This window comes from Mercenaria mercenaria, chromosome 13 (genome assembly GCF_021730395.1).
Source record: "Mercenaria mercenaria strain notata chromosome 13, MADL_Memer_1, whole genome shotgun sequence".
Lineage (NCBI taxonomy): Eukaryota > Metazoa > Mollusca > Bivalvia > Venerida > Veneridae > Mercenaria > Mercenaria mercenaria.
In genome coordinates, this window is record NC_069373.1 from 20,533,223 (window position 1) to 20,560,489 (window position 27,267).

At 36.7% G+C, this 27,267-nt stretch overlaps 1 protein-coding gene across 4 annotated transcripts in view; it reads left to right on the forward strand.

Moving 5' to 3' along the window:
* Positions 1–27,267, forward strand: part of LOC123530482 (E3 ubiquitin-protein ligase HUWE1-like) — a 110,668-nt gene that overhangs the window by 77,676 nt on the left and 5,725 nt on the right. For 2 of the 4 annotated variants that reach the window (XM_045311256.2, XM_053521300.1), the window contains exons 51-71: positions 536–646; positions 4,519–4,711; positions 5,155–5,308; positions 7,099–7,228; positions 7,637–7,785; positions 13,236–13,371; positions 13,935–14,559; positions 14,871–15,163; positions 15,727–15,814; positions 16,182–16,455; positions 17,036–17,333; positions 17,564–18,681; positions 19,444–19,558; positions 20,420–20,639; positions 20,957–21,076; positions 21,322–21,509; positions 21,979–22,308; positions 22,629–22,814; positions 24,354–24,548; positions 25,620–25,895; positions 26,371–26,641. In XM_045311256.2, the coding sequence (XP_045167191.2) occupies positions 536–646; positions 4,519–4,711; positions 5,155–5,308; positions 7,099–7,228; positions 7,637–7,785; positions 13,236–13,371; positions 13,935–14,559; positions 14,871–15,163; positions 15,727–15,814; positions 16,182–16,455; positions 17,036–17,333; positions 17,564–18,681; positions 19,444–19,558; positions 20,420–20,639; positions 20,957–21,076; positions 21,322–21,509; positions 21,979–22,308; positions 22,629–22,814; positions 24,354–24,548; positions 25,620–25,895; positions 26,371–26,641 (5,470 nt within the window). The remainder of the gene's footprint in view (positions 1–535; positions 647–4,518; positions 4,712–5,154; positions 5,309–7,098; positions 7,229–7,636; positions 7,786–13,235; positions 13,372–13,934; positions 14,560–14,870; positions 15,164–15,726; positions 15,815–16,181; positions 16,456–17,035; positions 17,334–17,563; positions 18,682–19,443; positions 19,559–20,419; positions 20,640–20,956; positions 21,077–21,321; positions 21,510–21,978; positions 22,309–22,628; positions 22,815–24,353; positions 24,549–25,619; positions 25,896–26,370; positions 26,642–27,267) is intronic. The other 2 variants (XM_053521299.1, XM_053521301.1) reach the window with 2 other exon arrangements.

The window sequence follows — 27,267 nt, forward strand, 5'->3', positions numbered from 1 at the left end:
CAGCTGAAGTAAGGTTTTAGTTTCTTATTAATCCCCCGCCACAAGTGGGTGGGGTTATAGGAATGGTCTCCTTCCAGCCTCCTGTCCGTCTGTAACAATTGTGTCCACTCCATATAACTTGAACCCCTTGAAGGATTTCCTTGAAACTTGAGTCAAATGATCACCTCATCAAGACGATGTGCAGAAATATGAGTCAGCCATGTTGGCTCAAGGTCACAATTCAAGGTCAAAGGTTTGTGTCCCCTCTGTATCTCCTAAACCCCTTGAAGGATTTTAATATGACTTGGCAGCATATCGCCTGGAACAAATTCATTGATGCCGTTGTACATAGATTATTTTATGCTTAATGTCAATGCTTTCACCCAATACCATCAACCCTTTCACTATCCATAACAGCAGCGGGGGATTTAGCTGTCTTTCAGACTGCCTTGTTAACTTATGTTTAATTGACTGACACACATTTTTTTTGTGTGCTGCTGGAAATAAGATTTTTTTGCAGTTTGAGAAACTTACTGAAGACTTTTGTTTAATACAGGTTCCAATCCACAGCATGTAGTGTTCAACGCTCTAGATAACGGACATGTCCGCACCTACCAAATGCCTTTGTCTCTCCATGATAATGATAATAATGGCAACGAAACTGCAGGTACATATATATATATGTTTTGTCAGTTCAGTATACACTGATAGTACTTTGGAGATTTATTTAAAAATACTGAAAATCATTTAGACCATATTTAAAGTCACTGTCAATATTTATTAATGTGGGCTGGATTAAAAGAGTGAGTGAAATTTTGGGGACTTCAGTAAATCTGCTTAAGTATTTTGTGCAGTGTTCAGCTTTGTAAGTGAGGAAAAATTGGTTTTCATACATAGAGAGAAAGGATCTTGTACACCTGGATGTTGGTAGATCTGGTACAATATATCGGAATTAATTATGTCTCCCCCAGGAGACATATTGTTTTTGCCCTGTCCGTCCGTCCGTCCGTACTCCACACTTCATTTCCGAGCAATCACTGGAGAACCATTTGACCTAGAACCTTCAAACTTCATAGGGTTGTAGGGCTGCTGAAGTAGACGACCCCTATTGTTTTTGGGGTCACTCCATCAAAGGTCAAGGTCACAGGGGCCTGAACAGTGAAAACCATTTCCGATCAATAACTAAAGAACCACTTGACCCAGAATGTTGAAACTTCATAGGATGATTGGTCATGAAGAGTAGATGATCCCTATTGATTTTGGGGTCACTCCGTCAGAGGTCAAGGTCACAGGGGCCTGAACATTGAAAACCATTTCCGATCAATAACTAGAGAACCACTTGACCCAGAATGTTGAAACTTCATAGGATGATTGGTCATGAAGAGTAGATGACCCCTATTGATTTTTGGGTCACTCCGTCAAAGGTCAAGGTCACAGAGGCCTGAACATTGAAAACCATTTCCAATCGATAACTAGAGAACCACCTGACCCAGAATGTTGAAACTTGATAGGATGATTGGTCATGCAGAGTAGATGACCCTTATTGATTATGGGATCACTCTGTCAAAGGTCAAGGTCACAGGGGCCTGAACATTGAAAACCATTTCTGATCAATAACTAGAGAACCACTTGACCCAGAATGTTGAAACGTAATAGGATGATTGGTCATAAAGAGTAGATGACCCCTAACGATTTTGGGGTCACTCTGTGAAAGGTCAAGGTCACAGGGGCCCGCATATTGAAAACCATTTCCGGTCAGTAACTTGAGAACCACTTGACCCAGAATGATGAAACTTTGTAGGATGATTGGTCATGCAGAGTAGATGAACCCTAACGATTTTAGGGTCACTCTGTTAAAAGGTCAAGGCCACAGGGGCCTGAACATGGAAAACCATTTCCAATCAATAACTTGAGAACCCCTCAACCCAGAATGTTGAAACTTCATAGGATGATTGTTCATGCATAGTAAATGACCCTTATTGTTTTTGGGGTCACTCCGTTAAAGGTCAAGGTCACAGGGGCCTGAACATTGATAACCAGTTCCGATCAATAACTTGAGAACCACTTGACCCAGAATGTTGAAACTTCATAGGATGATTGAACATGCAGAGTAGATGACCCCTATTGATTTTGGGGTCAGTCTATTAAAGGTCAAGGTCACAGTGGCCTGTTCATGTAAAATCATTTTTTGGTAATAACTTGAGAACCACTTGACCTACCATGTTGAAACTTAATAGGATGATTGGACATGCAGAGTACATGACCCCTATTTATTTTGAGGTCACTTGATCAAAGGTCAGGGTCACAGGTGCCTGAACAGTGACTTGAGAACCACTAGGCCATGAGTGTTGAAATTTAGCGGGATGACTGGACATGCCAAGTAGATGATCCCTATTGCAGCCAACCATCAGTGTCTCTTTGACTTTCGCTCCTGACCCCTATTGACTTCTTGCCTATAGGACTTTGCATTGGGGGAGACATGCGCTTTTTCACAAAAGCATTTTCTAGTTAGTTTTGTCTTTTCTTTGTAAGTTTTTGTATTTGCTAACTGGATAGAACAAAGATTATCACAGGCCTCCTAGTGAAACCTTTAAAACCTTTAAAAACCTTTAATTTCAGAGCAAACCTTTAAAACCTTTAAATCTTCTGAAAAAACCTTTAAAACGGCCAAATAGCCTGTAATTTTCACTCAAAACCTATATTTTTGTTCAGACTGCTTGCCGTGCCAGTTAAAGGCAAGTAATAGTTATACTGCTGTATTTCCCTCCCTTTTAAGTGTTGTCATTAGGATACTGCTTGTGTATCTTTCATCTTGAGTTTTTCAGAATGCTGTTGTATTCACCAGACCACATACATGTAGATGTTTGCAGTAGTGTTCACCAGACCATAGGTGTTCCATGTATTCAGCATAAGGTACCATGGAGCTGAATGCTTGAAATGGTCTGGTGACATGATGTTTACACTATGGTACACTGGACAAGGTCTGGTGAAGATACAGCATTCTGAGCAAAGTTGATGTAGACACTACAAATTCAGGCTTTCAAGTGGCCCTAAAATTCCTAAAAATTCTTAATTTTTTTTAGGTCTCCCTAAAATCCTAAAACAATGCTCAAAAAGGGCCAGATTCCTAAAAAAGCCCTTATTTTTTTTCAATTGTCCCTAATTTTTTTGTAATATCTGTCTGAACTTAAATTTGTCTTTGCACAAAGTCATGCATATAATGATCCAATTAATTTATTGAAGTTTATTTTCTTCAAGCTTCATTTTCAGAGGTTGCTTCTATCAGTTCCCATGAGTTCCAAGGCTACATCTTCATGAAACATAGATTTATTTCATTGAGTGATCAGGCCTAGATCCATGGCTGGGCCCAGGAGCCTGTGCCGCCATTTGGCTCATCAAAGTTTGTCTCAACTATTTTGGCAAGGAATAAATATTTTCTCAAAATTAGGCCCAAAAACGCACCAGAGGCCACCATTCCATTTCTCTATTACAAAATTTTCCAGGGGGAGGACCCCCTGATCCCCCTTCCAATGAGGGGATTGCCTCTTCAGTACCTCAAAATTTATATAAGTTCCCCAGAGGCCACCATTGATATCTACATTTCAAAACATTTCCAGAGGAAGACTCCCTTGACCCTCCTAAAACTACAGGGATACCCTCTACCACACATCAAAAATTAGACCAAAACATGCACTACAATCAAGCATTTTATACCTGTATTTTAAATTTTTTCAGAGGGTGGCAGCATCCTTACCTCCCTAAAATTTGGGGGCTACACCCTCCTATGCCTCAAAATTTAGAACAAAAAATACACAAATTGTCACAAGCACCCACTATTTCATACCTGTATTTTAAAATTTTCCAGGGGAGAGCCCCTAACCCCCTCCCCACAATTGAGAGAAGTACCCCTCCAGTACCTCAATATGTAAACAAATAAAGGCACCAGTGTCCACCATTTCATACCTGTATATCAAAAACATGTTGGAGACACATTTGTTCTAGAATGGTGCACCTGCAAAAAGCAACAATATATAAAAGGACGGGCTTGACATGTTGACCTGTGGGCATTTAGTCCTAATTTAGCCCTTATTTTTTGGCAAAAACAGCCCTAATTTTAGCCCTAATGTTTTGCCAAATAGTGTTTGAAAGCCTGTACAATGTATAAAAAACAGGAACCATATACAAAAAAGTGATATAAATGTGCCGTGAAAGTAGGTATACCCATTAAGTTAGGTATGTATATCAATCATAATGTATAATTCAAACAGTATGAGATAATATCAAACATGCCTATTTCTGATATCTGGTTTTAGAGTGTGGGTTTCCATATATAAATTAACTTTTTTTAGTAAATACCTATAATTATATATTATGTGTTTTCAACGAGAATTCCGACAAAAATAGCCTTTATTTACTCTTTATTTTTTAATATTTTACACTAAAAGGCCTGTATTTCCATAGATTGGAGCCTTTATAAAAACCTTTATTTTTGTTCAGGCCTGCTAGGAGGCCTGTTATCAGCTTCTATCTCCTTTGTAGCTCCCAGTTTACCTCCCGCTCCCAGTAATGTGACAAGTATACATCCGCTGTTGGTAAGACAATCTGAGGCGGACTCGACACGGTTGCAGCGGTTACAGCGACGACAGCGTGGCATGTGTAGATATAACCCTCTCTCTCAGACATTGCACGTAAACTTCCCACGTCCGCCAAATCCACCTGTTATATTACAGAGGTATTAGAATGTTTATAGGATTTGTAATAAGGCAATAACAGCTACATTTAAAAACTAATTTGTCCACTTTCATGGGGCAGATCTCTAGATTTACTTCGAATCCTAGGCTATATTTATTTATGATGAGTTAATTATGTAAAAAAGCTGGTCAGAGTAAGTTACTGTTTAAAAAGTTGTCAAACTGGAGATAAATTTTCATACTAATGAGAATTATTATTTACCATTTATGGTGTTGATTTACATTTGATGTTGTGAAGTACATTTAAAGGCATTCTCCTGAAGTTAGAGTTTCCAATATTACAAATAGTCTGCATTTTACCTTACTTCAGCAGAGGAAGCGCAGAAATTACACATTTTTCTAGCTACTTGATTGAAAGAGGGTAGAAATTAACTTGTTTAATGTGTTTTATCTGGGATAGATGAAACTTTTTGTAATGTTCCAGGTTGCTGGGCCCGCAAACAGCAGCAGATGTACTACAGCTTACAAACAGTATGAACACGACTGCTGGCCCCGCCCACACGAGGGTGGTCCTCTCTAACAATGATCTGAGAATCATCTCAAGACAGGAGGAAGATATCCTGGAGGAATTGTTCCAGGTATGGAATGTACTAGTACACCAGATAGCTCGAGGCTGCAAGGGAAAGAGCAAAAGGCTGGAGTTATTCTGGCTTTCAAATGATCCAAATATAGAAAGTATAAGGAAAACACCTGGGGATGACTTCAGTTGCTCAAGCTTGCCTTGGATGCTCGAGTTTCTGATGCTCTAGAAAGCCTTGTTTTACTGTTAATGTATTATATATCATCAAAAGAGAGAAAATTGTTAGAGCTTATTAATACTTCATAAAGGATTGTTATAGCGCCAAAAGGCATCCATGTTGAAAATTCCTGACTGGATTATGGAATTTGGAATTAAGAATCAAGATGACTGTCTTTTATATATTTATCTCTCAGTATTTGTGTCAGTATGTAAAGATTTGTCAGAATAAAGCACAGATACAGGTGCAGTAAGATTTATTCTACTTGCTGTGTACATTCTGTGCTATATGAAAGTACTGGCTATTCCCCAGATAGTTGATACTACTAGTCTGGTATATTCCATGGTAGACAGTATGTTGGGATTTAAACCTTTAGCCTACTGGCGGTGAGTGATTTAGCCTTTGTGACCAGTGCAGGCACAGACCTGCAGGCAGATCATGGTCTGCACTGTTCGCTATTCTGTCAGTAAAGTTTCAGTGAACACCCCCTTCGCATTACAAATGGAACTGCCCAAACTGAATGATAGATCAGTCAATGTTAGAAATTTAGCAAGGTGAACGTTCATAGCCTGGCTTATTTTACAGGAGACATCATTTTAGGATTTTTGTTGTTCTTATTGATTTCGTAAAAAAGAATATGGTGTACCTTTTAACACCTGGGGATTAATTACCTGAATTCAGAGTTGTTATAGATATTTTTGCTTGTATGCATGAAGAAAGGTGAGTTCATATTAGTTGACATAGCTGTAGTTCTCTTGCAGTATGGGAAGAACGTTAGTACATTATATTAGCAGTGGGTATGGAAGATATATTTACTCTCACCATTATGTAAAACAGCATAAATGTCTATTTGAAAGATTGAGAACTTTTCTCAGTTGTATCAACTTTGTGCTATAGTAAAGTACTGGCTATTCCCCAGATGGTTCCGTGTACCATACTGGTTTATTCCACAGTAGATATTACACACTTATACATATGCAGGGTTTTCAGTAGGAGCTGGTCACCAGCTGAATTTGATATGATAGTCTGTAAGCATTTTCATATTATATAATTTTTGAATCCAAGTGTTTTATGCGAGAGTAACATAGAAAAGTTTTGCGCATATGATATTTTAAAGGTGCGTCTTCTTGCAAAATTGTTTCATCTGCTTTCTTGTGAAGACCCTGCATATGCCTGAATAGTTAGTTTTAAGCTTATGTGTATTCATCTTGGTGTTTCTTTCTTAGTTTCATCAATACAGTCAGGCTGTAACACAGATAAACTGCAGATCTGAGATTTTTGTCTCTGATTGATGTACTTTGTGTGAGATAAAATCACTGGCTATTCCCCAGATGGTTGTACAAGTCATGCTGGTTTATTCCACAGTGAATATGGTAACATCCTGAACACAGTGTAAACCAAAGTTGGTTAAGCAAAATATGGTGTTGGTAATGTTTGATGCATAGAATCTGTTTCATGGATGTGTGGTAAAAAAGACACGAGAAAATGAATTGCACATATTGGTTATCAGTTTGCAGAAAATGGTCAGTCTATATATTGTGTTTAAAGTTGGCTTGTGAAAAAAAAATTGTTAATTTAATTGTATGTTTGGTTTTCATTTGTTATGAATATTTATTAATTATTCATGTCAGGACTCATACCCACCAGACTCTGGAGGAGGTATGGGTGTTGGTACCCTGTCAAGCGTGCCAAATACACTGACCAGATGGACAGAGGAGGCCAAAGTCCTGGATGGTGATAGTATACATGACTGCATGGCTGGTAAGCAATGATTTCATCTTCAATCTTTCTCATATTAATGAAAAAGGAGTACGTACTTACATTATAGGGAGTGTTTTGTTTTAATCTTTTAAGTAATTTTTGTTGAATGCAAATATTAGATTTAGAACAAAGTATTGAGAATAGATTTTATTTCCATGTTGCTTCATTCTAGATGGACTAGGGATTTACAATAGTTGGATAGTATAGAAAAAAGTTACCATGTCAGTGCCACGTACCCTTTTGTGTAAATTTTCTTGTTAAGCCCTTAATGCCAAAATGTGTTTATCTTAGGTAAATTAATATTTAAAATAATAGAAGATTGCTAACTGTATGCATATATATGTGGCTAGTCATTATACATGTATCATTGTTGTGTTTAAGCATAAATAAAAGATGCTTGCATTGCAGCCATTAAACCAGAAATTATTGAGGTTTTGGAGAAGAAGCGTGATGAAGAGTTGGGTGAAAGGAGAGAGAAAAGAAAGAAAGCAGCAGAGGAAGAAGCTGCCAAGAAAGCCGAGGAACAAGCAAAGAAAAATACTGAACAGAAAATGGATGTGAGTTAATATAACTAACTCTTCCAATTTGATTGCAAAAGCTTAGTTGTGGGGTTAAAATTTGTTGGTATTTTAGGGCATCTGCAGTTATTTAGCATTCTGTAAATAATTTCATTTTGTTTTTGGTTCATCTTGTAGGGCAGGTGTCAAGATACAAGAAACTTTATTTATAGTTGGATATTAATTTAACAAATAATACTAGCGCTGAGCTATTTTCTGTCAAATTAGTCAACATAAAGAATAAATCTGAGAAGAGATAAAAAGCAGAAACAAGGTGGTAATTTCGGGTATGACTTATTACCGAATATGAGTCATATTCGCGAATATGAGATTAAATACCGAATATGAGATATATTTTTTTTATTTGTGAACTTAATTATTTTTTGTTAATATCAAACAATAAAGCATATTAATAAGATATTTCAGGCGAAATTTGGGTGGATTTGAAGCATTTTTAAGGTATTTAATTACAATAATTCATCCGAGCGCTTAGAATCTCATATGCGTGTATGCGGATAATGACCGAATATGAGATGTAAATATTTTTATTATGATCTAAATGAATTATTTTTTATACAAAACTTTTATGTATATTATCATTATATTTCAGGCGAAATTTGGGTTGATTTGAAGCACTAAAATGTATTAATATGAAATAATTCATTCAAGCTGTATCAGTGTCATAAATTCGTGTATTCGTGGTAAAGACCGAATATGAGATTTACTGTTTTAATCTAAGAATTAAATGTTGTTGTTTTTGTTTTTTTATATCAAACTATAATATATGTTATCATAATATTTCAAGCGAGAATTGGGTTCATTTGAAGAACGAATCAGGTATTTAATTGAAATACTTCACTCCAGCAGCTAGAATTTCATATTCGTGTATGCGCAGCAAAGACCGCATTTGAGAAGTATTCTTTGTATTTATAAATTAAATTATTGTTTAAATAAAAGAAAAACATATTAATAAAATATTTCAGGCAAAATTTGGGTTGATTTGAAGCATTAATACGGTATTTTATTAGAATACTTTACCAGAGCCCTTAGAATCTCATATTCCTGTTTATATATATATATAATGTATTGTTTTTAATACCAAACTGTAATATATATTATCATAATATTTCAGGCGAAATTTGAGTTGGTTTGAAGAACTAATAAAAGTTTTTATTGAGAGTGTTCAGTTATTGCATTTCGCATTTCGAAATTATATATTTCAAGGTATATTTTCTACACACACACAAAAAAAATTGTTTCAGTCGTTATCAAGTTTATATTCTATAACAATGAAACGATTCCATTGATCGTGGAATTCAGCATTCTGTTCTTTATGCGAAATGCAACATCCAGGCCACACCACGAGGAGGAACTCTCTTCATGGCCCATTACTTTTAATTATTTTAACAATTTTGAAAGTAATAAATAGTTACTTAAAAATGTCATACCTATACCTACAAAAGTACGAAAACATAAATTTTCTTTGTAATCAAAAATAACAAAAAAGTGGTTGTTGTTGCTATTAAATGACGCATTGTCTCTGATGCATGAAAATTTTATTTTGTGATGCAAATACATTTCGTCCAGTTCATAATTCCCCGCTCCCCGAATTGCGCGACAGCGTTCAGTACGCTCCGCATCCACAATGTCAGCCAGTAGATTTATAAAATTCGGAATGTCAGTGCGTTTCCAACCAGTAGCTGATTTCAGAATGTGATTTCCCGATTCACAATTATTATTTGTCCACCCGCGTTCAATTTTACCATTATTGCACGGCTCTATTACATAGTGTTTTAGCACTGGCAACAGTTTGTCTGTGAAATACGGCATGAATTTTTTATCTCCACAATTTCCATCATATGTTTCTATTTTTTCTTTAATGCGATCAAGTTTATATTCAAATGTGTCAATGTCTTTCGCGAATGTTAACCCATCTTCGCCATATATCGCATCGGTTAATTGTATTCGTTCTGGTTTTGTATAGCCTACATGATCCTCAAGGTAATTATTTGTGTTTTGTCGAAGATGTCGCGTGCATAACGTATGTGTACTTCCGGGTAGGCAACGTTCGATTGCTACCTTAAAAGATTTTTCCTCGTCCGAGCCTATAACTAAGTTTTTAATTTCATCCATTTGTAAATTGTCTGCTATGTCGTGGAAGAAAGAATAGTACGCTTTTTCAGATGAGTTAGTGTGTATGAAAGTCGGCCCGAAAGTGATAGGATGTTGTTTTGAGCTTTCCCTTTTGACTGACAAATCTTTATATACGGTTGGCGTTACATGAAAATCGCCTAAATTGTACGTTTTATCTACACCGAGCACTGTTCTGCCGGTGCCGCAAAACCGCTTTAACATGTGATTGATACATCATGTGTGGTAACGGCTCTTGTTTTAAAGAAATGTATAGATCTGATAACTTGTGAAGGGTGGCATGTGCGCACGTAACTCTGTTTGAAACCAGTTTTACATTCGTATACACATTGCGGGGGTTGATCTGTTGAATTTTTCTTCTTTTAATCAATATATCTTCTTCCACTTTTCAGTGACTGACAAAACAACTATCTATGTATATACGCAGAAAATAATGAGCAATGTCATTATAACATTTAAAATAAAACGATTCCCCATTGAATACAACTTATCAAAAAAACGGAATACAAGTATCATGTCGGGAATATATATCACTTCATATGTACAAGTCTATATAAGTACCGCGCAGTATTATGGCGTTTTTATTTATTTTGCATTTAATTTATATACTTTGTGTAAGTTTGTTCTTCTCTGGTTTCTAATTTATTCACGAAAGCCGCAAAACATTAGATCATATTAAAGATGAAGTGTATTTCAATATGATTACGTATTAACGGTGACATATATACGTTGCGTATTGACTTATATGTCTGCTATTGTTTTGTGAAATATTGTAGACATTCATAATATATCACAACATTTTATGGCACACATTTTGACGGGAAACAGAACTGACGAAATATTTCTTCACATTCTTTTTTCCACTCAGAAGAAAGTTATCCAAGTTGAAAAATAATTGTAAAAATATCACTCGAATGAGCGAATAAGAAGTACAAAAACGATGACATTTGTATTATTTGCGAGGATACCGAATAAATCGTGTTTATTGGGGCCACATAATTGGGACGTGTGCCCGTGCTCAGTTGACACAGTTGGAAACAATTAGCGCAATTCGAACAGCGGAGTTTAATCTGGTTAGTTCAGTTATTATTGGATGTTCTGATTAATTATTTATATCATTGTCTTAAAGGGATAATTAACACCAATTTATCACTGATTATCAGATTAACAGGGTTTTTTTTGGCAAAAACTAACAAAAATCCACTTATAGCAAAAAAAGCGTGGCATTTGTTTATCTTTTACTTTATTTACATGGTTGCTGTTTTTTGTGTGTGTGTTTTTTTTTCATATCGTTAAGCTATATACACAGAAAAATGATAAAATTATTTAATGTCTTCAAAGCGCACCATGAAAGAATCTTTTCCCCCTATTTTCACATATGATGTTTAATAGCACAAAAAGATCGGTGTTTGTTTATTATTCCATTTATTTAAATGTTTTGTTTTTTTCTTGAACACAGTAACTGACTCATATATACGATAACTGACCATGACATATCAAAGTTTAAGTTATTAAATGTTTTCAATGCGTGTCATTAAAGAATTTTTTTCTCAATTGAAAATAAAAATATAATAATGCCCGTATACGATATTTGAGCTATATATATATATATATATATATATATATATAACTGATAATGTATCATTGATACAACTTGAGTGAATTATTTCATATAAATAGCTTATAAAAATGCTTTAATGAATTGACGATTAAGAAATATTACATCTCGGTCTTCGGTCTATTCCGCGCACACGCGAATATGAGATTCTGACTGCTGGAGTGAATTCATTTAGATATCTGAGTGTTTAATTCAATCCAAAATTTGCCTTAAATATTATGATAATACATATTACAGTGTGATGATAAATAATAATTCATTTTATTCATAGATGATATTTTTACAACTTATATTCGGTCTTTACCGCACATACACGAGTATGACATTGATCAATACAGCTTGAGTGAATGATTTAAAATAAATACATTATTAGTGCTTTAAATCAACCCAAATTTCGCCTGATATATAATGATGATATATATTACAGTTTGGTTTAAAAAAAAAATTCATAAATACATCTCATAATCGGTCTTTGTTGCGCATACATGAATATGAGATTCTCACTGCTGGAGTGAATTATTTCAATTAAGTACCTTATCCGTTCTTCAAATGAACCCAAATTCCGCCTGAAATATTATGATAATATATATTACAGTTTAATATGAAAAACAATACATTTAATTCATAGATTTAAAAAGTACATCTCATATTCGGTCTTAACCACGCATACACGAATATGACATTGAATCAGCTTGAATGAATTATTTCAAATAAATACATTGTTACTGCGCCAGATCAACCCGAATTTCGCCTGAAATATAATGATAATATATATTACAGTCTGGTATAAAAAAAATATTTTAATTTATAAATACAAAGAATACATCTCAAATTTGGTCTTTGCTGCGCATACACGAATATGAGATTCTCACTGCTGGAGTGAATTATTTCATTTAAGTACCTTATCCGTTCTTCAAATGATCCCAAATTTCGCCTGAAATATCATGATAATATATATTACAGTTTAATATGAAAAACAATACATTTAATTCATAGATTTAAAAAGTACATCTCATATTTGGTCTTAACCACGCATAAAGGAATATGACATTGATACAGCTTGAATGAATTATTTCATATTAATACATTTTAGTGCTTCAAATCAACCCAAATTTCGCCTGAACTATAATGATAATATACATAAAAGTTTTGTATAAAAAATAATTCATTTAGATCAAAATAGAAATATTTACATCTCATATTCGGTCATTATCCGCATACACGAATATGAGATTCTTAGCGCTCGGGTGAATTATTGTAATCAAATACCTAAAAAATGCTTCAAATCCACCCAAATTTCGCCTGAAATATCTTATTAATATGTTTTATTGTTTGATATTAACAAAAAATAATTAAGTTCACAAATAAAAAAAATATATCTCATATTCGGTATTTAATCTCATATTCGCGAATATGACTCATATTCGGTAAAAGTCATACCGGTAATTTCTGTTAGATTTCATTTTATTTATATGTAAATTTTTGGCTGTCAAAGGTACAAGAACAACCTGGTATACATTTGCACGAGTAACTATGAGAAACATGATCATCTTTGTTTTCTATTGATGTTGACTGCTAAATATTTATCATTTATCTTACAAACAGTAATGAAAGGGGTTTGATGTTGTTTTGTTTCTTTTGTTTTTAATTAAATGATTTCCATTGTTAATGCTGTATGCAGGTATCACCAGCAACTACAAGCATCCAGGCGCCAGTAAGTACAGGTGTACTTGATGTCAGTAACATTCCTCTACCTGGCGAGGTTACGTCCGTATCTACTGGTACAACAGCCACCAGTTCCCAGTCGGGACAAATCAGTAAGTGACCTCTTGATTCTATACTGTACAGTTGGTCTTTGTCAGTTTTTCCCAGTAGGTAGAATACAAGGTTATAAATAAAGAGGTGAAAAGTTTTATACATAGGTAAATGAGAGGATTTGACAGAAGACTGAACATGTGATATTTTTCCAGGATGGTGCTTATTGATAGGTTGAACTGTACATCAAAATACTGTTGAACCTGCCTTTGTGGTAACCTTTATTAAGAAACCACTTGCCTTAAGCAAACAGTCATGTAACTTCAAAAAATGACCTTTTGTTCTGATACCAACTTGTCTTAAGGAGCCACTTGACTTGTACAGGTAGCTTGACTGGCTGCTTAATACATGTTTCACTGTATTTTGCAAGTTGCACAAAGCACAACATCTATGCGATATTTAGTAGTCAAAGGCTTGTATATTGTTAACAATATTGTAGTCGCATGGAAATGTAGATATAACTCTGGTGTCCATTTGATAATGTGTATTGTGTCAGAAGAATTTCTTTGACATTAATATCAAGGTAAGTTCAGGATGTCTATAGTTAACTTGTTAACTATTTCAGGTGCATCAGAGGCTGCAGCAGCAGCGGAAGTGATAGCTGAGCAGATGGTAGAAGAAGCATTGGCTGTTAGTACAGCTGTAACTACAACAAATGTTCCAACAGGTTTCCAGGCGATGCCGCCACTGTCTACACCACTCAACTCCTCCACACCAGATGTTGTAGCAACCAATCAGACTAACTTGCTGCAGAGATTTGGAAATCAGCAGAATGTTCAGTCAACACCTATGCCAGTACCACAGCCAACAGCTCTTCAGTTTACAACCACTCCGATGTCAGTTCCCCCTCCATCTGTAGCCAGTATATTTGCCCCACCAACAATGCCTGTTCCTAGTCCATCATTTCCAGAGCAAGTTCCACTTTCTGCAAGCACACCTCTTCCAATCTCAGTGGGACTAACACCATCATCGAATGCTGCGACTCGGATGCAGGACCCATTTGCTAACCTGGCTATGCCACAGCTGACCCCACTGATGCCATCAGGGCTGGGAGCACCAATATCTACAAGTGGATCATTCAGTAATGTACCTACAGCCGCCTTGTATACCCCAGCCAATCAGAATATACCTCTGGTTACACCTATGGCCCCTCGATTGGATAGGTTTGGTACAGGCCAGCAAGCAACTGGGTATGTTGAATAAATTGCATTAAACTTGCAAAAGTGTAATCTTACCTCGACTTTTTTTTTACATCACACTATGCAGTAATTGTTGAAACTTCTGTTTAGTTAAAATAGTGAACCTGGAAAATAATTTATCTTTATTTCTCTTGTAGAATGACAAGGATTCTTAACACTAAAATCGGCACATACTAATATTTTTGGAGTTGGATGGCAACTTTTACAAAAAAAATCATCTTGATTATAAACCATTTGTAGGTAATTATTTGTGTTAGAAAGGTGGATGGCTAAGATTGATATTTCACTGTGAATTATTTCAGAAACAATCTAACAGATATATTCCAGTCATACCTTCGTAGTTCAGTGTTTCCCCAGACACCACTGACGACGAGTGAGGGAGGGACAGGATCCTCCAATCTCCCAATGAGTCACCTAGCATCTTTGTTGCTTACTGCTGATGCTGATGAGACACCAGAAGCTGGTAGTGGCCCACGTTCCGCGGCCACTGGTGGAGCGCCACCTAGGGCAGACATAGAGTCAGGGGTGATCACTCCCGAGGAGATATCTAACATTACAAGTTCTGATGCTGCTACTGTTCATTCCTCTGCTTCAGGTTTGTAAGGCGGACATTTCTTGTAATAATAAATGGCAAACCACATTTTAAGAAAGCAATATTTTGTTAGTTTGCTAAAACTTTTTAAGTATCAGTTTCTTGTATGCAGAACTTTGGCTGTTGGATGAGGCAAATCTATAGAAATCTGGTATGAATCTGTATTTCATGTTATACTGATCAGGGACTTCTGGTACTGGAAAGCTTTGTCTTAAAACTGGTGTCTTAAATGACGTAAGAAACTACGTTTATTTATATTTGTACAGTACGTTTTATCTTGTAAAACTGAGTAAAATGTCAAATACCTTGATAGTTTCTCTTTGTTCCTTGGAAATATATTTTGGGGTGGGGAGAAAAAAAAAACAAAGGAAAAATACATGTTATGCAGGGAGTGATAATATTGGAACTTAGCATTGTTATTTTATTTCCAGCACTTTGTTTAAATACACTACTGTAGAAGAAAACAGTGCTATTTTATGTCAATCTTTGACATTCGTTGGATATGGTATTGAAGTTCAATGCATATGAAATATCTTTGCTATCTTCTCTGTACTTTGATATTACAGGGAGCCCACAGGAGATCACTGCTGATCGTTTATTGGCCAATCTAACCTCCATCACAGATGGCGCAACACCTGTGTCTACAGTAGCAAGGTAACTATGCCTAAAGCTTTGTGCCTTAAGTTTTAGTACCCTGAAAAAATGAAACCATTAGCTGTATTAGTTTGAAATACATGTATTTGATATGGTCCAAGTAGCAACAATGTTGAGTTCCATCTACAGACAAACCTGGATTTTGAACTGTTTTCTGTAAAGACCACTAACAAATTTAGTACTCTTTTTACTCTCCCAGGTATCTTTATATACAAGAAAGGCTTATGTTTTAGTGGAACATGTCAAAAAGAAAGAAAAATTGTTATAAAGGGACAAATGAGCTACTGCTACTTTATCAACATTTTGCTGTTTTCTAAAAATAGATTGTCCATATAACTACTTAGTTAATATTTTGGTTAACCTGTAGCAGTCAGCCTTCCCAGGCAGTTCCTCAGAGTAGTCAGGCAGTGGCAGGTTCAAGTGGTGGAGAGGCTACAACTAGTGGTGGCGTTCCCGAAGGTTTAGATCCATCTTTCCTGGCCGCTCTACCAGAGAACATACGAGCTGAGGTGATAGCTGACCACCTGAGGATGCAGCGTATACAGGCTCGAACCCGAGAACAACAACAGAACCAGACCCCTGGTGGCATGGAGGTGAACCCGGAGTTCCTAGCTGCCTTACCACCTAACATACAGGAAGAGGTAATGTGGCTGCAAGATTCTTTATACCAGTATATATGTGTCTTACAATCCTTTGTGTCTCTTTATATAATAGCCGTGTTGTGAGAAAACCAACATAGTGGGTTTGCAACCAGCATGGATCCAGACCAGCCTGCGCATCTGCGCAGTCTGGTCAGGATCTATGCTGTTCACTAACAGTTTCTCTAATTGCAGTATGCTTTAAAAGCGAACAGCATGGACTCTGACTTGACTGCGCGGATATGCAGGCTGGTCTGGATCCATGCTGTTTGCAAACACACTATGTTGTTTTTTTCATGGCGTGGCTCATATTATAGTTTTGAGGTTGTAGAAGAGTATGTTGTATCTTGTGTGAGCTATTCTCTTCCCATGTTTCTGCTGTTCTAGTGTTACATGGAGTAAATTAATAGCAATAGCAACTGTCATAAATTGTAGCAAGTTTCCTCTGATACCTTGCTTAATTCAACACAACATTATTTTTCTGTAAGTTTTTTTCTGTAGTCTGCTTTACTTACTGTACTTAAATGTTTCTGTTTGATTTCCATATGTTAGAGCAGTAAGAAGATTTTGATTACTTCTGTAGGTGCTGGCCCAACAACGTATAGAACAAGAGCGTCTGGCTGCCCAGACTAATCCTCCAGCCAACCCAGAGACACCCGTTGACCCAGCTAGTTTTTTCGCTACTTTACCATCTACTCTGCGCCAGTCTGTCCTGGCCGACATGGATGACAGCATGATGGCTGTGCTGCCTGCAGACCTGGCTGCCGAAGCTCAAACATTGAGGAGAGAGTTGGAGGACAGACATCGCAGAATCATGCAGGAGAGGCTGTTTACCCAACCTGGATCGGGTGGTTCTCTTTCTTCTATACTGAGACATGCAGGTAATTGTTTCTCTTTACTTGAAATGCCAAAATGCTTGCTTTTAAAACCACCTCTTGTTCTTTGGTCTTGAATATATCTAAAATATCCCATGTTTTTACTTTCTTAAATTACCATTTTCACATTGGCTCAGTACTTCGTTTAACATATTCAGATGTTTTACTTTTTCATGGAAAATACTAAAAATAACTTAATCTGATGTATATGAATGACTTCAATTTCTTTGTTTTAGGTACAATAAGATGTACCCTTGGGCGTGGGCCTAGATCTGGCCAAAATTGGATATTCGGAGATCGAGGCGGGAGAGACAATATGGCATTCGCAAATACACTGAAACTGCGGGGACGCCACCTGCTGGATCATGAGGCTTTAACTTGTCTTCTCGTCTTGCTGTTTGTTGATGAGCCCAAATTAAATACAGGCAGACTGCATCGTGTATTAAGGAATCTGTGTTATCATGGACCCACACGTATTTGGGTACTTAGAGCAATGTTATCAATATTAACTAGAACTGCTGAAAGCCGAGTTGATATTGAAGAAAGAATGAGAACTCCAGAGAAAGGAAAAGGAAAAAAGTCTCAGTCACAAAGTCCCATGCTGACGGAGGGACCAGGCAGTAGTAAGATGGAGTCAAGAAGTCAGGGTCCATGGTTATCCATCAGTCTGGAGGCAGCTCTAGGCTGCAGGGCTAATGTCTTCCAGATACACAGAGCCTTGGGTAAGAAACACTCGTCTAGTGGAAATACTTTGGTGACAATCCATCCGCAGGCGGCTCCTATAGTGTGCCGTCACGTGCTTGATGCTTTGATCTCGCTAGCTAAAATGTTTCCTAATCAGTTTTTACCCTCTAAGGCAAAGGAAGTGCAAAAATGTGATAATGATAAAGAAAAAGAAAGTGATAAAACAAAGACTTCTGTGACTACAGGGACCGGTGCCACACCCAAAGTAAAAACTATAGAAAAGCAAGATTCTAAGTCAGAAAATCGTGACACCGACTTCTGGGAATTACTAGTGAAATTAGATTCTTTATGTAGCAGTAAGAAAGGAAAAGGTATTCAACGAACTCATAGCAATGTAAATAGTGACCAAGATCCCGGATTTAAAGACTTTGATAGCTCTCCGCTGGGTCAGTTGATGTCAATGTTGTCTCATCCTGTGATAAAGCGTAGTCAGCTTCTAACAGACCGCCTTTTGCGGCTTCTTGGTCTAGTTTCCGGCGGTCTGTCCGAGAATGAGCGGAGCACCGGAGCTGGTACCAGCAGTCAGTCTCGTGCCATTGAGGTGATGCCTTCAATCATCACACGTCAAGAAAATACAGCAGCTGTGGTTCCCCCACAGCCCACATCTCAGGTAGATCTTTAAGCCAAATCTCCCATTTAAAAGATTGATTTCAACAAGAATTTACTGAGATAAGTAATTGTGCACTACTCTTGCACGAACTAAAATTTGTATACTGCAATATCTGTGAGAATGTAGTATTCAAATCTTATTGCAGATTGATAGTCTTCGCTGGTAGTAGAGTCATGTGTCTATTGTATAAAGCTAGTCACATTCTAACCGCCGCTTTAGCGTTTTGGTAGTTGGCGGTCGTCTCGGATGCGGATCGCGGTGTCGATCCTGGGCTGGAGCGTCAGTTCTCGTGACTATTTGATGAGCGACATTGGTCAGAAATCATTGGTCCTCCACTCTATCATGTGAGGTAAGTCGTTGCCAAGTTACATTGCGAGATTGAGTTTATTACTGGTAAGAATAGGAACACTGGTAAGGTTGTAACTGCCGCGTTACTGATGAAATATTCTTGAAAAACCGGCGTTAACCCATAACAAAAAAACATTCATTCACATATGGTCAGTATTACTATTTAAACTGTTCTCATATGGTAAGTTACCTAAATTATAACTTCTAAAGCGATGAAACAAACATTAATTGACAACTTGGTTATTTAAATATTTAAAATTTTGTAAATGTCTGGGAAAATAATCGAGTAAAATGAGTTTATAAGGCTTCTATTTTGACCAAAGTTTAGCATTAAGTTTGTCTTGTTGATAATAAATGCTACCTCAACTTGCCACGGCACTGATGTTAATCAAAACCATATATCAATCTATACAGGCACCAGGTACAGCTGCAAGTACCGATACTGCCAGTGGTACTGGGACGGAGTCCACACCATCTGCTGATAGCAAAGACAAGGAGAAATCTGAACAACCTGTCGAACAAAAGAAAGGTGAGTCATATATTTGTTGAGAAACTAAGTTTCATTAGTTTGGAGCCTACTTGGCTAGCTCAATAGAGCACAACAGTATGAATTTAGAAGTCACCAATGACATTCCAGATTTATACATGTCTCAAACGTGATATATTCCAGATTCCATATATACTTTGATTCTTTGATTCTCTTTTTTGGGGAGGGGGGATCTGATACAGATTCAAGGAACTGATTAGGTAAATGTAACCTATCTGAATGGCATCGGGTACTGTTTGAAAAAAAAGGGTGTTGAACCATAACTTTTAGTAATCATTTATGGTGTGAGAGATGTTTTAGAATATTAATGATTACGCATGAAGTTCTCATAGCTCTTGATATTGATATTGATATATATATTTATAGGATTGTTAAAAAAAAGTATGATATACATTGTATCCAGTGACAGCTATTCTCTTCCCATGTTTCTGCTGTTCTAGCGTTACATGGAGTAAATCAATAGCGACAGTAACTGTTGTGGATTGTAGCAAGTCATCTGTGATACCTTGCTTCATTCAAGACTACATTCTTATATCTTTCTGGATACTCCCGATTCTTGCTTGAAACTTTAAAGTGCAACAGACTGTAAGCCTGCTAGATGGGTCTGTCACATGAAAGAGTTCTACAGTTTAAGTGGGTTTTGAACATGAAGCAGTGAGGGGCAAGTTATTTAAGTCAACAAAGTAAACCATAGGTTACATGAAGGTCCATGTTTGTTGTTTTGAAAGGGAGAAAAGAGGTTTATGTTTTGAATGATAAGGGGCAAACTGTCATTTTAACTTGGAACATTCTGAGAAAGGTTTAGATATGACATTTGACTAATCAAATTCTATGTATTTCTAGAACCCGAGAAGCCAGTAGAAGAGAGTGCCATTCTGGAGAGTCAGTTAAGTATGGCAGTACAGGTGCTCACTTCCAAGTCATGCTCCGAAGAAGGTCTTGAAGATGCTACAAACCTACTGCTCCAATTGTCTTTCGCAAATACCCCGACCCGACAATCAGTTCTCAAACTTCTGCTCGCTGGTGCACGTGAACTGGGCCTTACAGTGTGCTCTCATATCAGGTTTGTTGGTGTTACAGTATCAATAGGTTTTTGCACCATTTAAGAAGAACAGAAAACTGTTGTATAATGGCTGAATGATTTAGCATTGAGGTTTGGTATTGAACAAAATGTCAAGGTATCAGAAAAAACGAAGACGGATTACATGCTCTTCTCTAAAGAAAAAATGGCAAACATGTCTGAAATGTTATAAATAAGAAGTTGACTTCAACAGTAAGTGAAGATGATACCATATGTTAAACATCTCCTGCAAAAGTAAAAACAGCATAACATTTCTAGATTTTATATAGATTATATTGAAATTTGAATATTTGTTCCAGGATATTGCTAGATGACCTGCATAGTTTGAACCAGAAGTTGAGTCCGGATGGTGAACCGGATGAAGGCAAAGAGATGGAGACTTCAACAACATCTACTGGTAGAGGAGTCCTGCATGATAGGTACTGTCCAACAGTCAGATTTTCTTTGTTTATTTTCAGTTTTCTCAGATTATTTTGTTAATGTTTGCTCTTCGTTTTTTTAGGCAATGGGTTTATGGATTCTCAGAGAATTAGCTACTTATTACAAATTTAGTTGTTTGAGCACTCGCACAGTTGAAAAATGCTTTACACTTCAGATGGTGAATTTCTTTCCTGAAATAGAATTTATGGCTTCAGCTGATGATTGTTTTATAACTGTACTGTAGGTATACTGGTCAAGCAGTGGTGGTCACGGCGCCTAAGAAAATGAAGAGTGGACGTGAGCTTCAGGTACCGTCCATGACGGCATTGACGAGCAAGTCTTCTAGTCAACATTTCTTCTTGAGGATACTAAAGGTGATCATCCAGCTACGAGATGCTGCTAGAACTGCCAACAAGAAGAAGTTAGGAACAGGTAACTATTTCTACCTTGTTTTTGAGGTTAAGGTAAAAAGAAGAGGGCAAGGTAATGATTTGATGATGGAGAAAAAGATGATTTCTGTAAAATAAACAATTGATCAAAGTCTGTAAGGGGATGGGCATAATGCTTAAGATATTGAAGGGTTAGAGTAATCCAATCATAGAAAATGTATGTAAAGGTCTTAACTCTTGGGACCACACAGATTGCCAAAGTGAGCAGGGATGCTTGAGCTAGTAGAGTTTCATCGTATTAACCTTCTCAGGTTGTTTATTTCTATGATCTCTCACGGTTTCTGTTAGATGCTTAATCAAATATGAGTAGTTTTCTTTGTCTGTTTTTAGTGCATATTTCTTTTACGATACTGAAAGGAAACGCATTTAAACAGTAAAATACAATATTTGTTTGGAATTAATCCGAGATGATTTATACTATTTAAAGTGATGTGAATAAAAATTGATGACAGGTACTGGATCGTCAAATCGTGACTTCCGTCACCTCGGAGAGGCAATGGCGCTGTTAGAGGCCGAGGCTGATGCTATTATGCAGTTTGTGAACAATCGTAGAGAAGGAACAGCTGCCCCTGCACCAGCTGTTGAGATAAATATACGAGACACAGACAACAATACTCCTGACACGCCACATGTTCCGCCTCCTGTTCACGGTTCAGTTGGCCTGGCATCACAACAAGGAACTTCCCAGGAGGGGGAGGTAGTTGCACAGGGTGCGCCAACAACAGCTGAAGCTTCTGGTGGTGAACAAACAGGTGAAACTCCAATGGAAACTGATAAACCAGGTGAAAAAAAGACTTCTGAAAAAGTTCTTACAAAAAAAAGGTTATATATAGATCAAAAGATTTATATCATGGACACTAAATGTAATATTTTCATATAACGTTTCTTTACATATGGTGGCTTTATTTAATTTCTTGGAATAGATTCCTCAAAATTAGCCCCTTGGAATAATTTCATAGTAAACGTCAAAGACTTTTCAACAGAAAATAGTAGTCTTCGTAACTATTGACATTAAACCAGTTCCAGAAGAATTTTTCTTCATATACGTTTGAAAAGTGGTGTGTATTTATTGTCTCAAGTATTATTGTTCTTTTCTGTTTAGGAACATCAACTGAGATGGAGGCACCAAAGGCAGAAGTACAGTTGCCGAGACTGAGTGAGCAGATTGACCTTGAAGAGTTGTGGTTCACATTGGGAGAGTGTTTGACAGAACTGGATAAAACACCAGATCATCATGCTGTACTAATACTACAACCTGCTGTCGAGGCTTTCTTCCTTGTCCACGCTGGTACATACTTGTTATATCTGTTATGGCAGTAAAAATTTGATTTACAAGTAAATTGATATAGACTTAGTTGTGATTTATATCAAAGAGCTTAACATTATTATTTATATATTTTTGCCAAAGATTACTTCCCTTTCCAGTTTGTGTGATCATGAACTACGAGGACCTTTTATGCAGAATGATTATGTACTGGGAAAGTTGACTGAATTGGCTACAACTTGCGAACGCAGACCTTGGATTTTTCATAACTGGTCCTGATTTTATAAGGCTTTTGATTGCCAGAATTTTCTTAATTGACTTGACTGGAAATAGACATTTCAGGCTTTGGAAAGTAGATTTTTCAGGCTTATCATTTTTAGCTCATCTGATTTTTTGAAAAAAAATGATGAGTTATTGTCATCACTTGAGCGGTTGTCGGCGTCGGCGTTGCCTGGTTAAGTTTTATGTTTAGGTCAGCTTTTCTCCTAAACTATCAAAGCTATTGCTTTGAAACTTGGTATACTTGTTCACCATCATAAGCTGACCCTGTATAGCAAGAAACATAACTCCATCTTGCTTTTTGCAAGATTTATGGCCCCTTTTGTACTTAGAAAATATCAGATTTCTTGGTTAAGTTTTATGTTTAGGTCAACTTTTCTCCCAAACTGTCAAAGCTATTGCTTTGAAACTTGGAATACTTGTTCACCATCATAAGCTGACCCTGTACAGCAAGAAACATAACTCCATCTTGCTTTTTGCAAGATTTATTGCCCCTTTTGGACTTAGAAAATCAGTTTTCTTGGTTAAGTTTTATGTTTAGGTCAGCTTTTATCCTAAACTATCAAAGCTATTGCTTTAAAACTTGCAACACTTGTTCACCATCATAAGTTGACCCTGTACAGCAAGAAACATAACTCCATCCTGCTTTTTGCAAGATTTATGGCCCCTTTTGGACTTAGAAAATATCAGATTTCTTGGTTAAGTTTTATGTTTAGGTCAACTTTTTCTCTTAAACTATCAAAGCTATTGCTTTGAAACTTGTAACACTTGTTCACCATCATAAGCTGACCCTGTACAGCAAGCAGCGTAACTCCATCCTGATTTTTGCAATAATTATTGCCCCTTTTGGACTTAGAAAATCATTTTCTTGATTGAGTATTATGTTTAAGTCAACTTTTCTCATAAACTATCAAAGCTATTGATTTAAAACTTGCAACAGTTTTTCACCATCATAAGTGGACACTGTACATCAAAAAACATAACTCTATCCTGCTTTTTGCAAGAATGATGGCCCTTTTTAGACTTAGAAAATCATGGGTAGGACAATATTTCTATTACACAAAAAAAATCAGATGAGCGTCAGCACCCGCAAGGCGGTGCTCTTGTTAACTGAATCCCATGCCTGTATTTACCTACTTCTGAAGCAAAATGTTAAATCTATGGTTTTTATGGCTTGCCTTGTTGATATTGTCTATTGTTTCAAAATGGGAACATCAATAAGATTTATACAGACAAATGCGTATGTACATGTATAAAATGATGTGACTACCTGTAATTATTCAGGTGAGAAAGAGAACAAAGTGAAAGACAACAAGCCTGTGAAAAGAGAAGATCAACTAGCACATCTGAACATGGACATGCCTCCCTCACCACAGCCAGCACCCTCATCTGATGTTCCGCCTCTAAACAGAGAGAACTCGCTTCAGACCTCCGTGTCTAATCTACCTCCTGATACACAAAAATTCCTAAAGTTCGCTGGTGAGTTGCCTTTTGCTTATTTTTTGCAGTTCTCTAAAATGATACCCATTTCAAATTTAAATGTATGGTAAAATATGTATGATACAAAAGTTCTCTACAATTATTTGTACAAAATTTTTTACTCCAAAGGTGAAACTTTCTTAAGGTAGTTCTACATGTATGATATCAGGAAGTAATGGTGTAATTTCATTTATCCATGTAACGTAGAATAAAGCCTGGACCTAGCATACAGAAACAAAAACCATCTTGCGAATGATCAGCAAAATGAGCAAATTATTTTAAAATGGTAACATCTTTTTAAAGATGCAGTCATGAAAGTATTGACATAATAATTATGATGACCTTATCATGCAGAAATATTTCAACAAAAGTTAAGTCTGTTCACTTAATCATTTGCTTCTCGGTACCATAGGTTGGAGCCTTGCCAGAGTCATATGTCTAGCTGAATGACACATTCTGCATTTATTGTGAAATTCTCTTGCGAATTGGAACTCGCAGACCCTTGGGTGTTAGGACCCTCCTACGCTCTGGCCAACTGTTAGCCAATATTTTTAGCATTATAACATACTGAACATTGGTGACGATTATATAACAAGTTTGTCACAATTTCAGCATGTTTTGAAAATGCACAGTTGCCAGTCATTACTTTTAAAGAGCATTAATGGTAAAAAAGTGCCATTTCAACAGATGCAGAAATTGTAACAAAACCTGTTTTATGATCATCACATATGCTCAGTATGTGTTTTGATGCTGAAAAATATTGGTTAACAGTTCGTAGGGGCAGAGGAGGGGACGGGGTTCCTGACCGCAAGTGTCTGTGGTCAAAGTTAGTAGGAATGATTATTACCAGATCAGATAGTGCAAATTATGGAGATGTTACAGTTAGTTGATCAATTTCTTATGTCAAAGACAACATTGCCTGGGATTTGAACCTGTGACACCCTAATAGAAAGCAAATCTGAACCTGCATCTGTTGAGCTAATTACACTGGAGCCTACTTAGTTGTTCACCTGTTGTTCTCAGTATAAGCTTGTATTTTGAGAGACTCCTCACACTATCTTGTATTTTCAGAAACCCATCGTACAGTCTTAAACCAAATCCTGCGCCAGTCAACAACTCCGCTGGCTGATGGTCCATTTTCAGTGTTGGTAGATCATACACGTATTCTTGACTTTGATGTGAAGCGACGTTATTTCCGTCAAGAGCTTGAGAGGTTAGACGAGGGGATACGAAGAGAAGACCTAGCAGTGCATGTGCGTAGAGAACATGTATTTGAGGACTCGTTCAGGGAATTGTTTAGAAAAACAGCTGATGAATGGAAGCACAGATTTTATATTGTTTTTGAAGGTATTAAACTGAACATCTTTTGGAAGTTTGTTTGACTACAGATTTTTGTGTAAATTTTGTTTTAAAAAGATTGTTCATTTTGTCTTTATTTCTGTAAAGTACTGATACAGGAAACTTCAGTACCATGTCAGATCACTTCTTAATTCTTATTGTTCTGATATAAATAACAATGGTCCATTAGATTGTGATGGTAGAATATAATTTTGTAATGGCCTATTATAGATCAGTGGCTCAGGGCTAATACAACAGATCAGTAAGTTACTACTGGACCAAAGTGAAAACTCGTTTTATTTTTCGCATGATCAAATGAAACAGATGACAACAAAAGCACTTTCTTACCCAAGACATATTTATTAACACAGAGAAATTTCATGCTATGAAAATAAAAGATTTCAAGGTATCCATGGTCATCTTTATTAAAGGCTACTTTGTCAGTCTCCGATTATTAAGTGTTTAAATTTTGTGCCTGTTATAGGAGAGGATGGTCAGGATGCTGGTGGTTTGTTACGAGAGTGGTACATCATCATCGCACGAGAAATCTTCAATCCCATGTATGCCTTGTTCTGTACATCTCCCGGAGACAGGGTCACCTACACCATCAATGCCTCATCACATTGTAACAGCAACCATCTCAGTTACTTCAAGTTTGTTGGTCGCATTATTGCCAAGGCTATCTACGACAACAAGCTGATGGAATGCTACTTCACGAGATCTTTCTACAAACATATAATTGGTGCAGCTGTTAAGTGAGTTGGAGATCTTGATTTCTAAGAACATGTATTTAAATATGTCTTAAAAGTAGTTGAACTGTACTATAGTTTATTAGTCCATGTTGTGAAAAATGGGCAACAGCTGTAATTTTTCTAAAATTCGTAGGATTCCAATGAAACTTTACAAAAATGTGAAGTATTCTGAGAAGTTTTCGGGTTTATACCGCAAAGGCCAATGTCATGGGGCAGCCCTAAACCTGTGCAAGGTGTGTCATTTGAGGGGTGCAGATTCTGTTTCGCAAACATTTTACTAGTGTTCCATTATTGTTTTATTATGTCCCACCCCACTGGGAGAGACATTTTGTTTTTGCCCTGTCCGTCTGTCACACTTCATTTCCAATCAATATCTGGAGAACCTTTTGACCAAGAATCTTCAAATTTCATAGGATGATAGGGCTTTGTTGAGTAGACGGCCCCTTTTGTTTTTGGGGTTACTCGATCAAAGGTCAAAGTCACAGGGGCCTGAACATGGAAAACTCTTTCCTATCAATAACTTGAGAACCACTTTAGCCAGAATGTTGAACCTTGATGATTGGAAATGTAGAGAAGATGGTCCCTATTGATTTTTTGGTCACTTGATCAAAGTTCAAGGTCTCATGGGC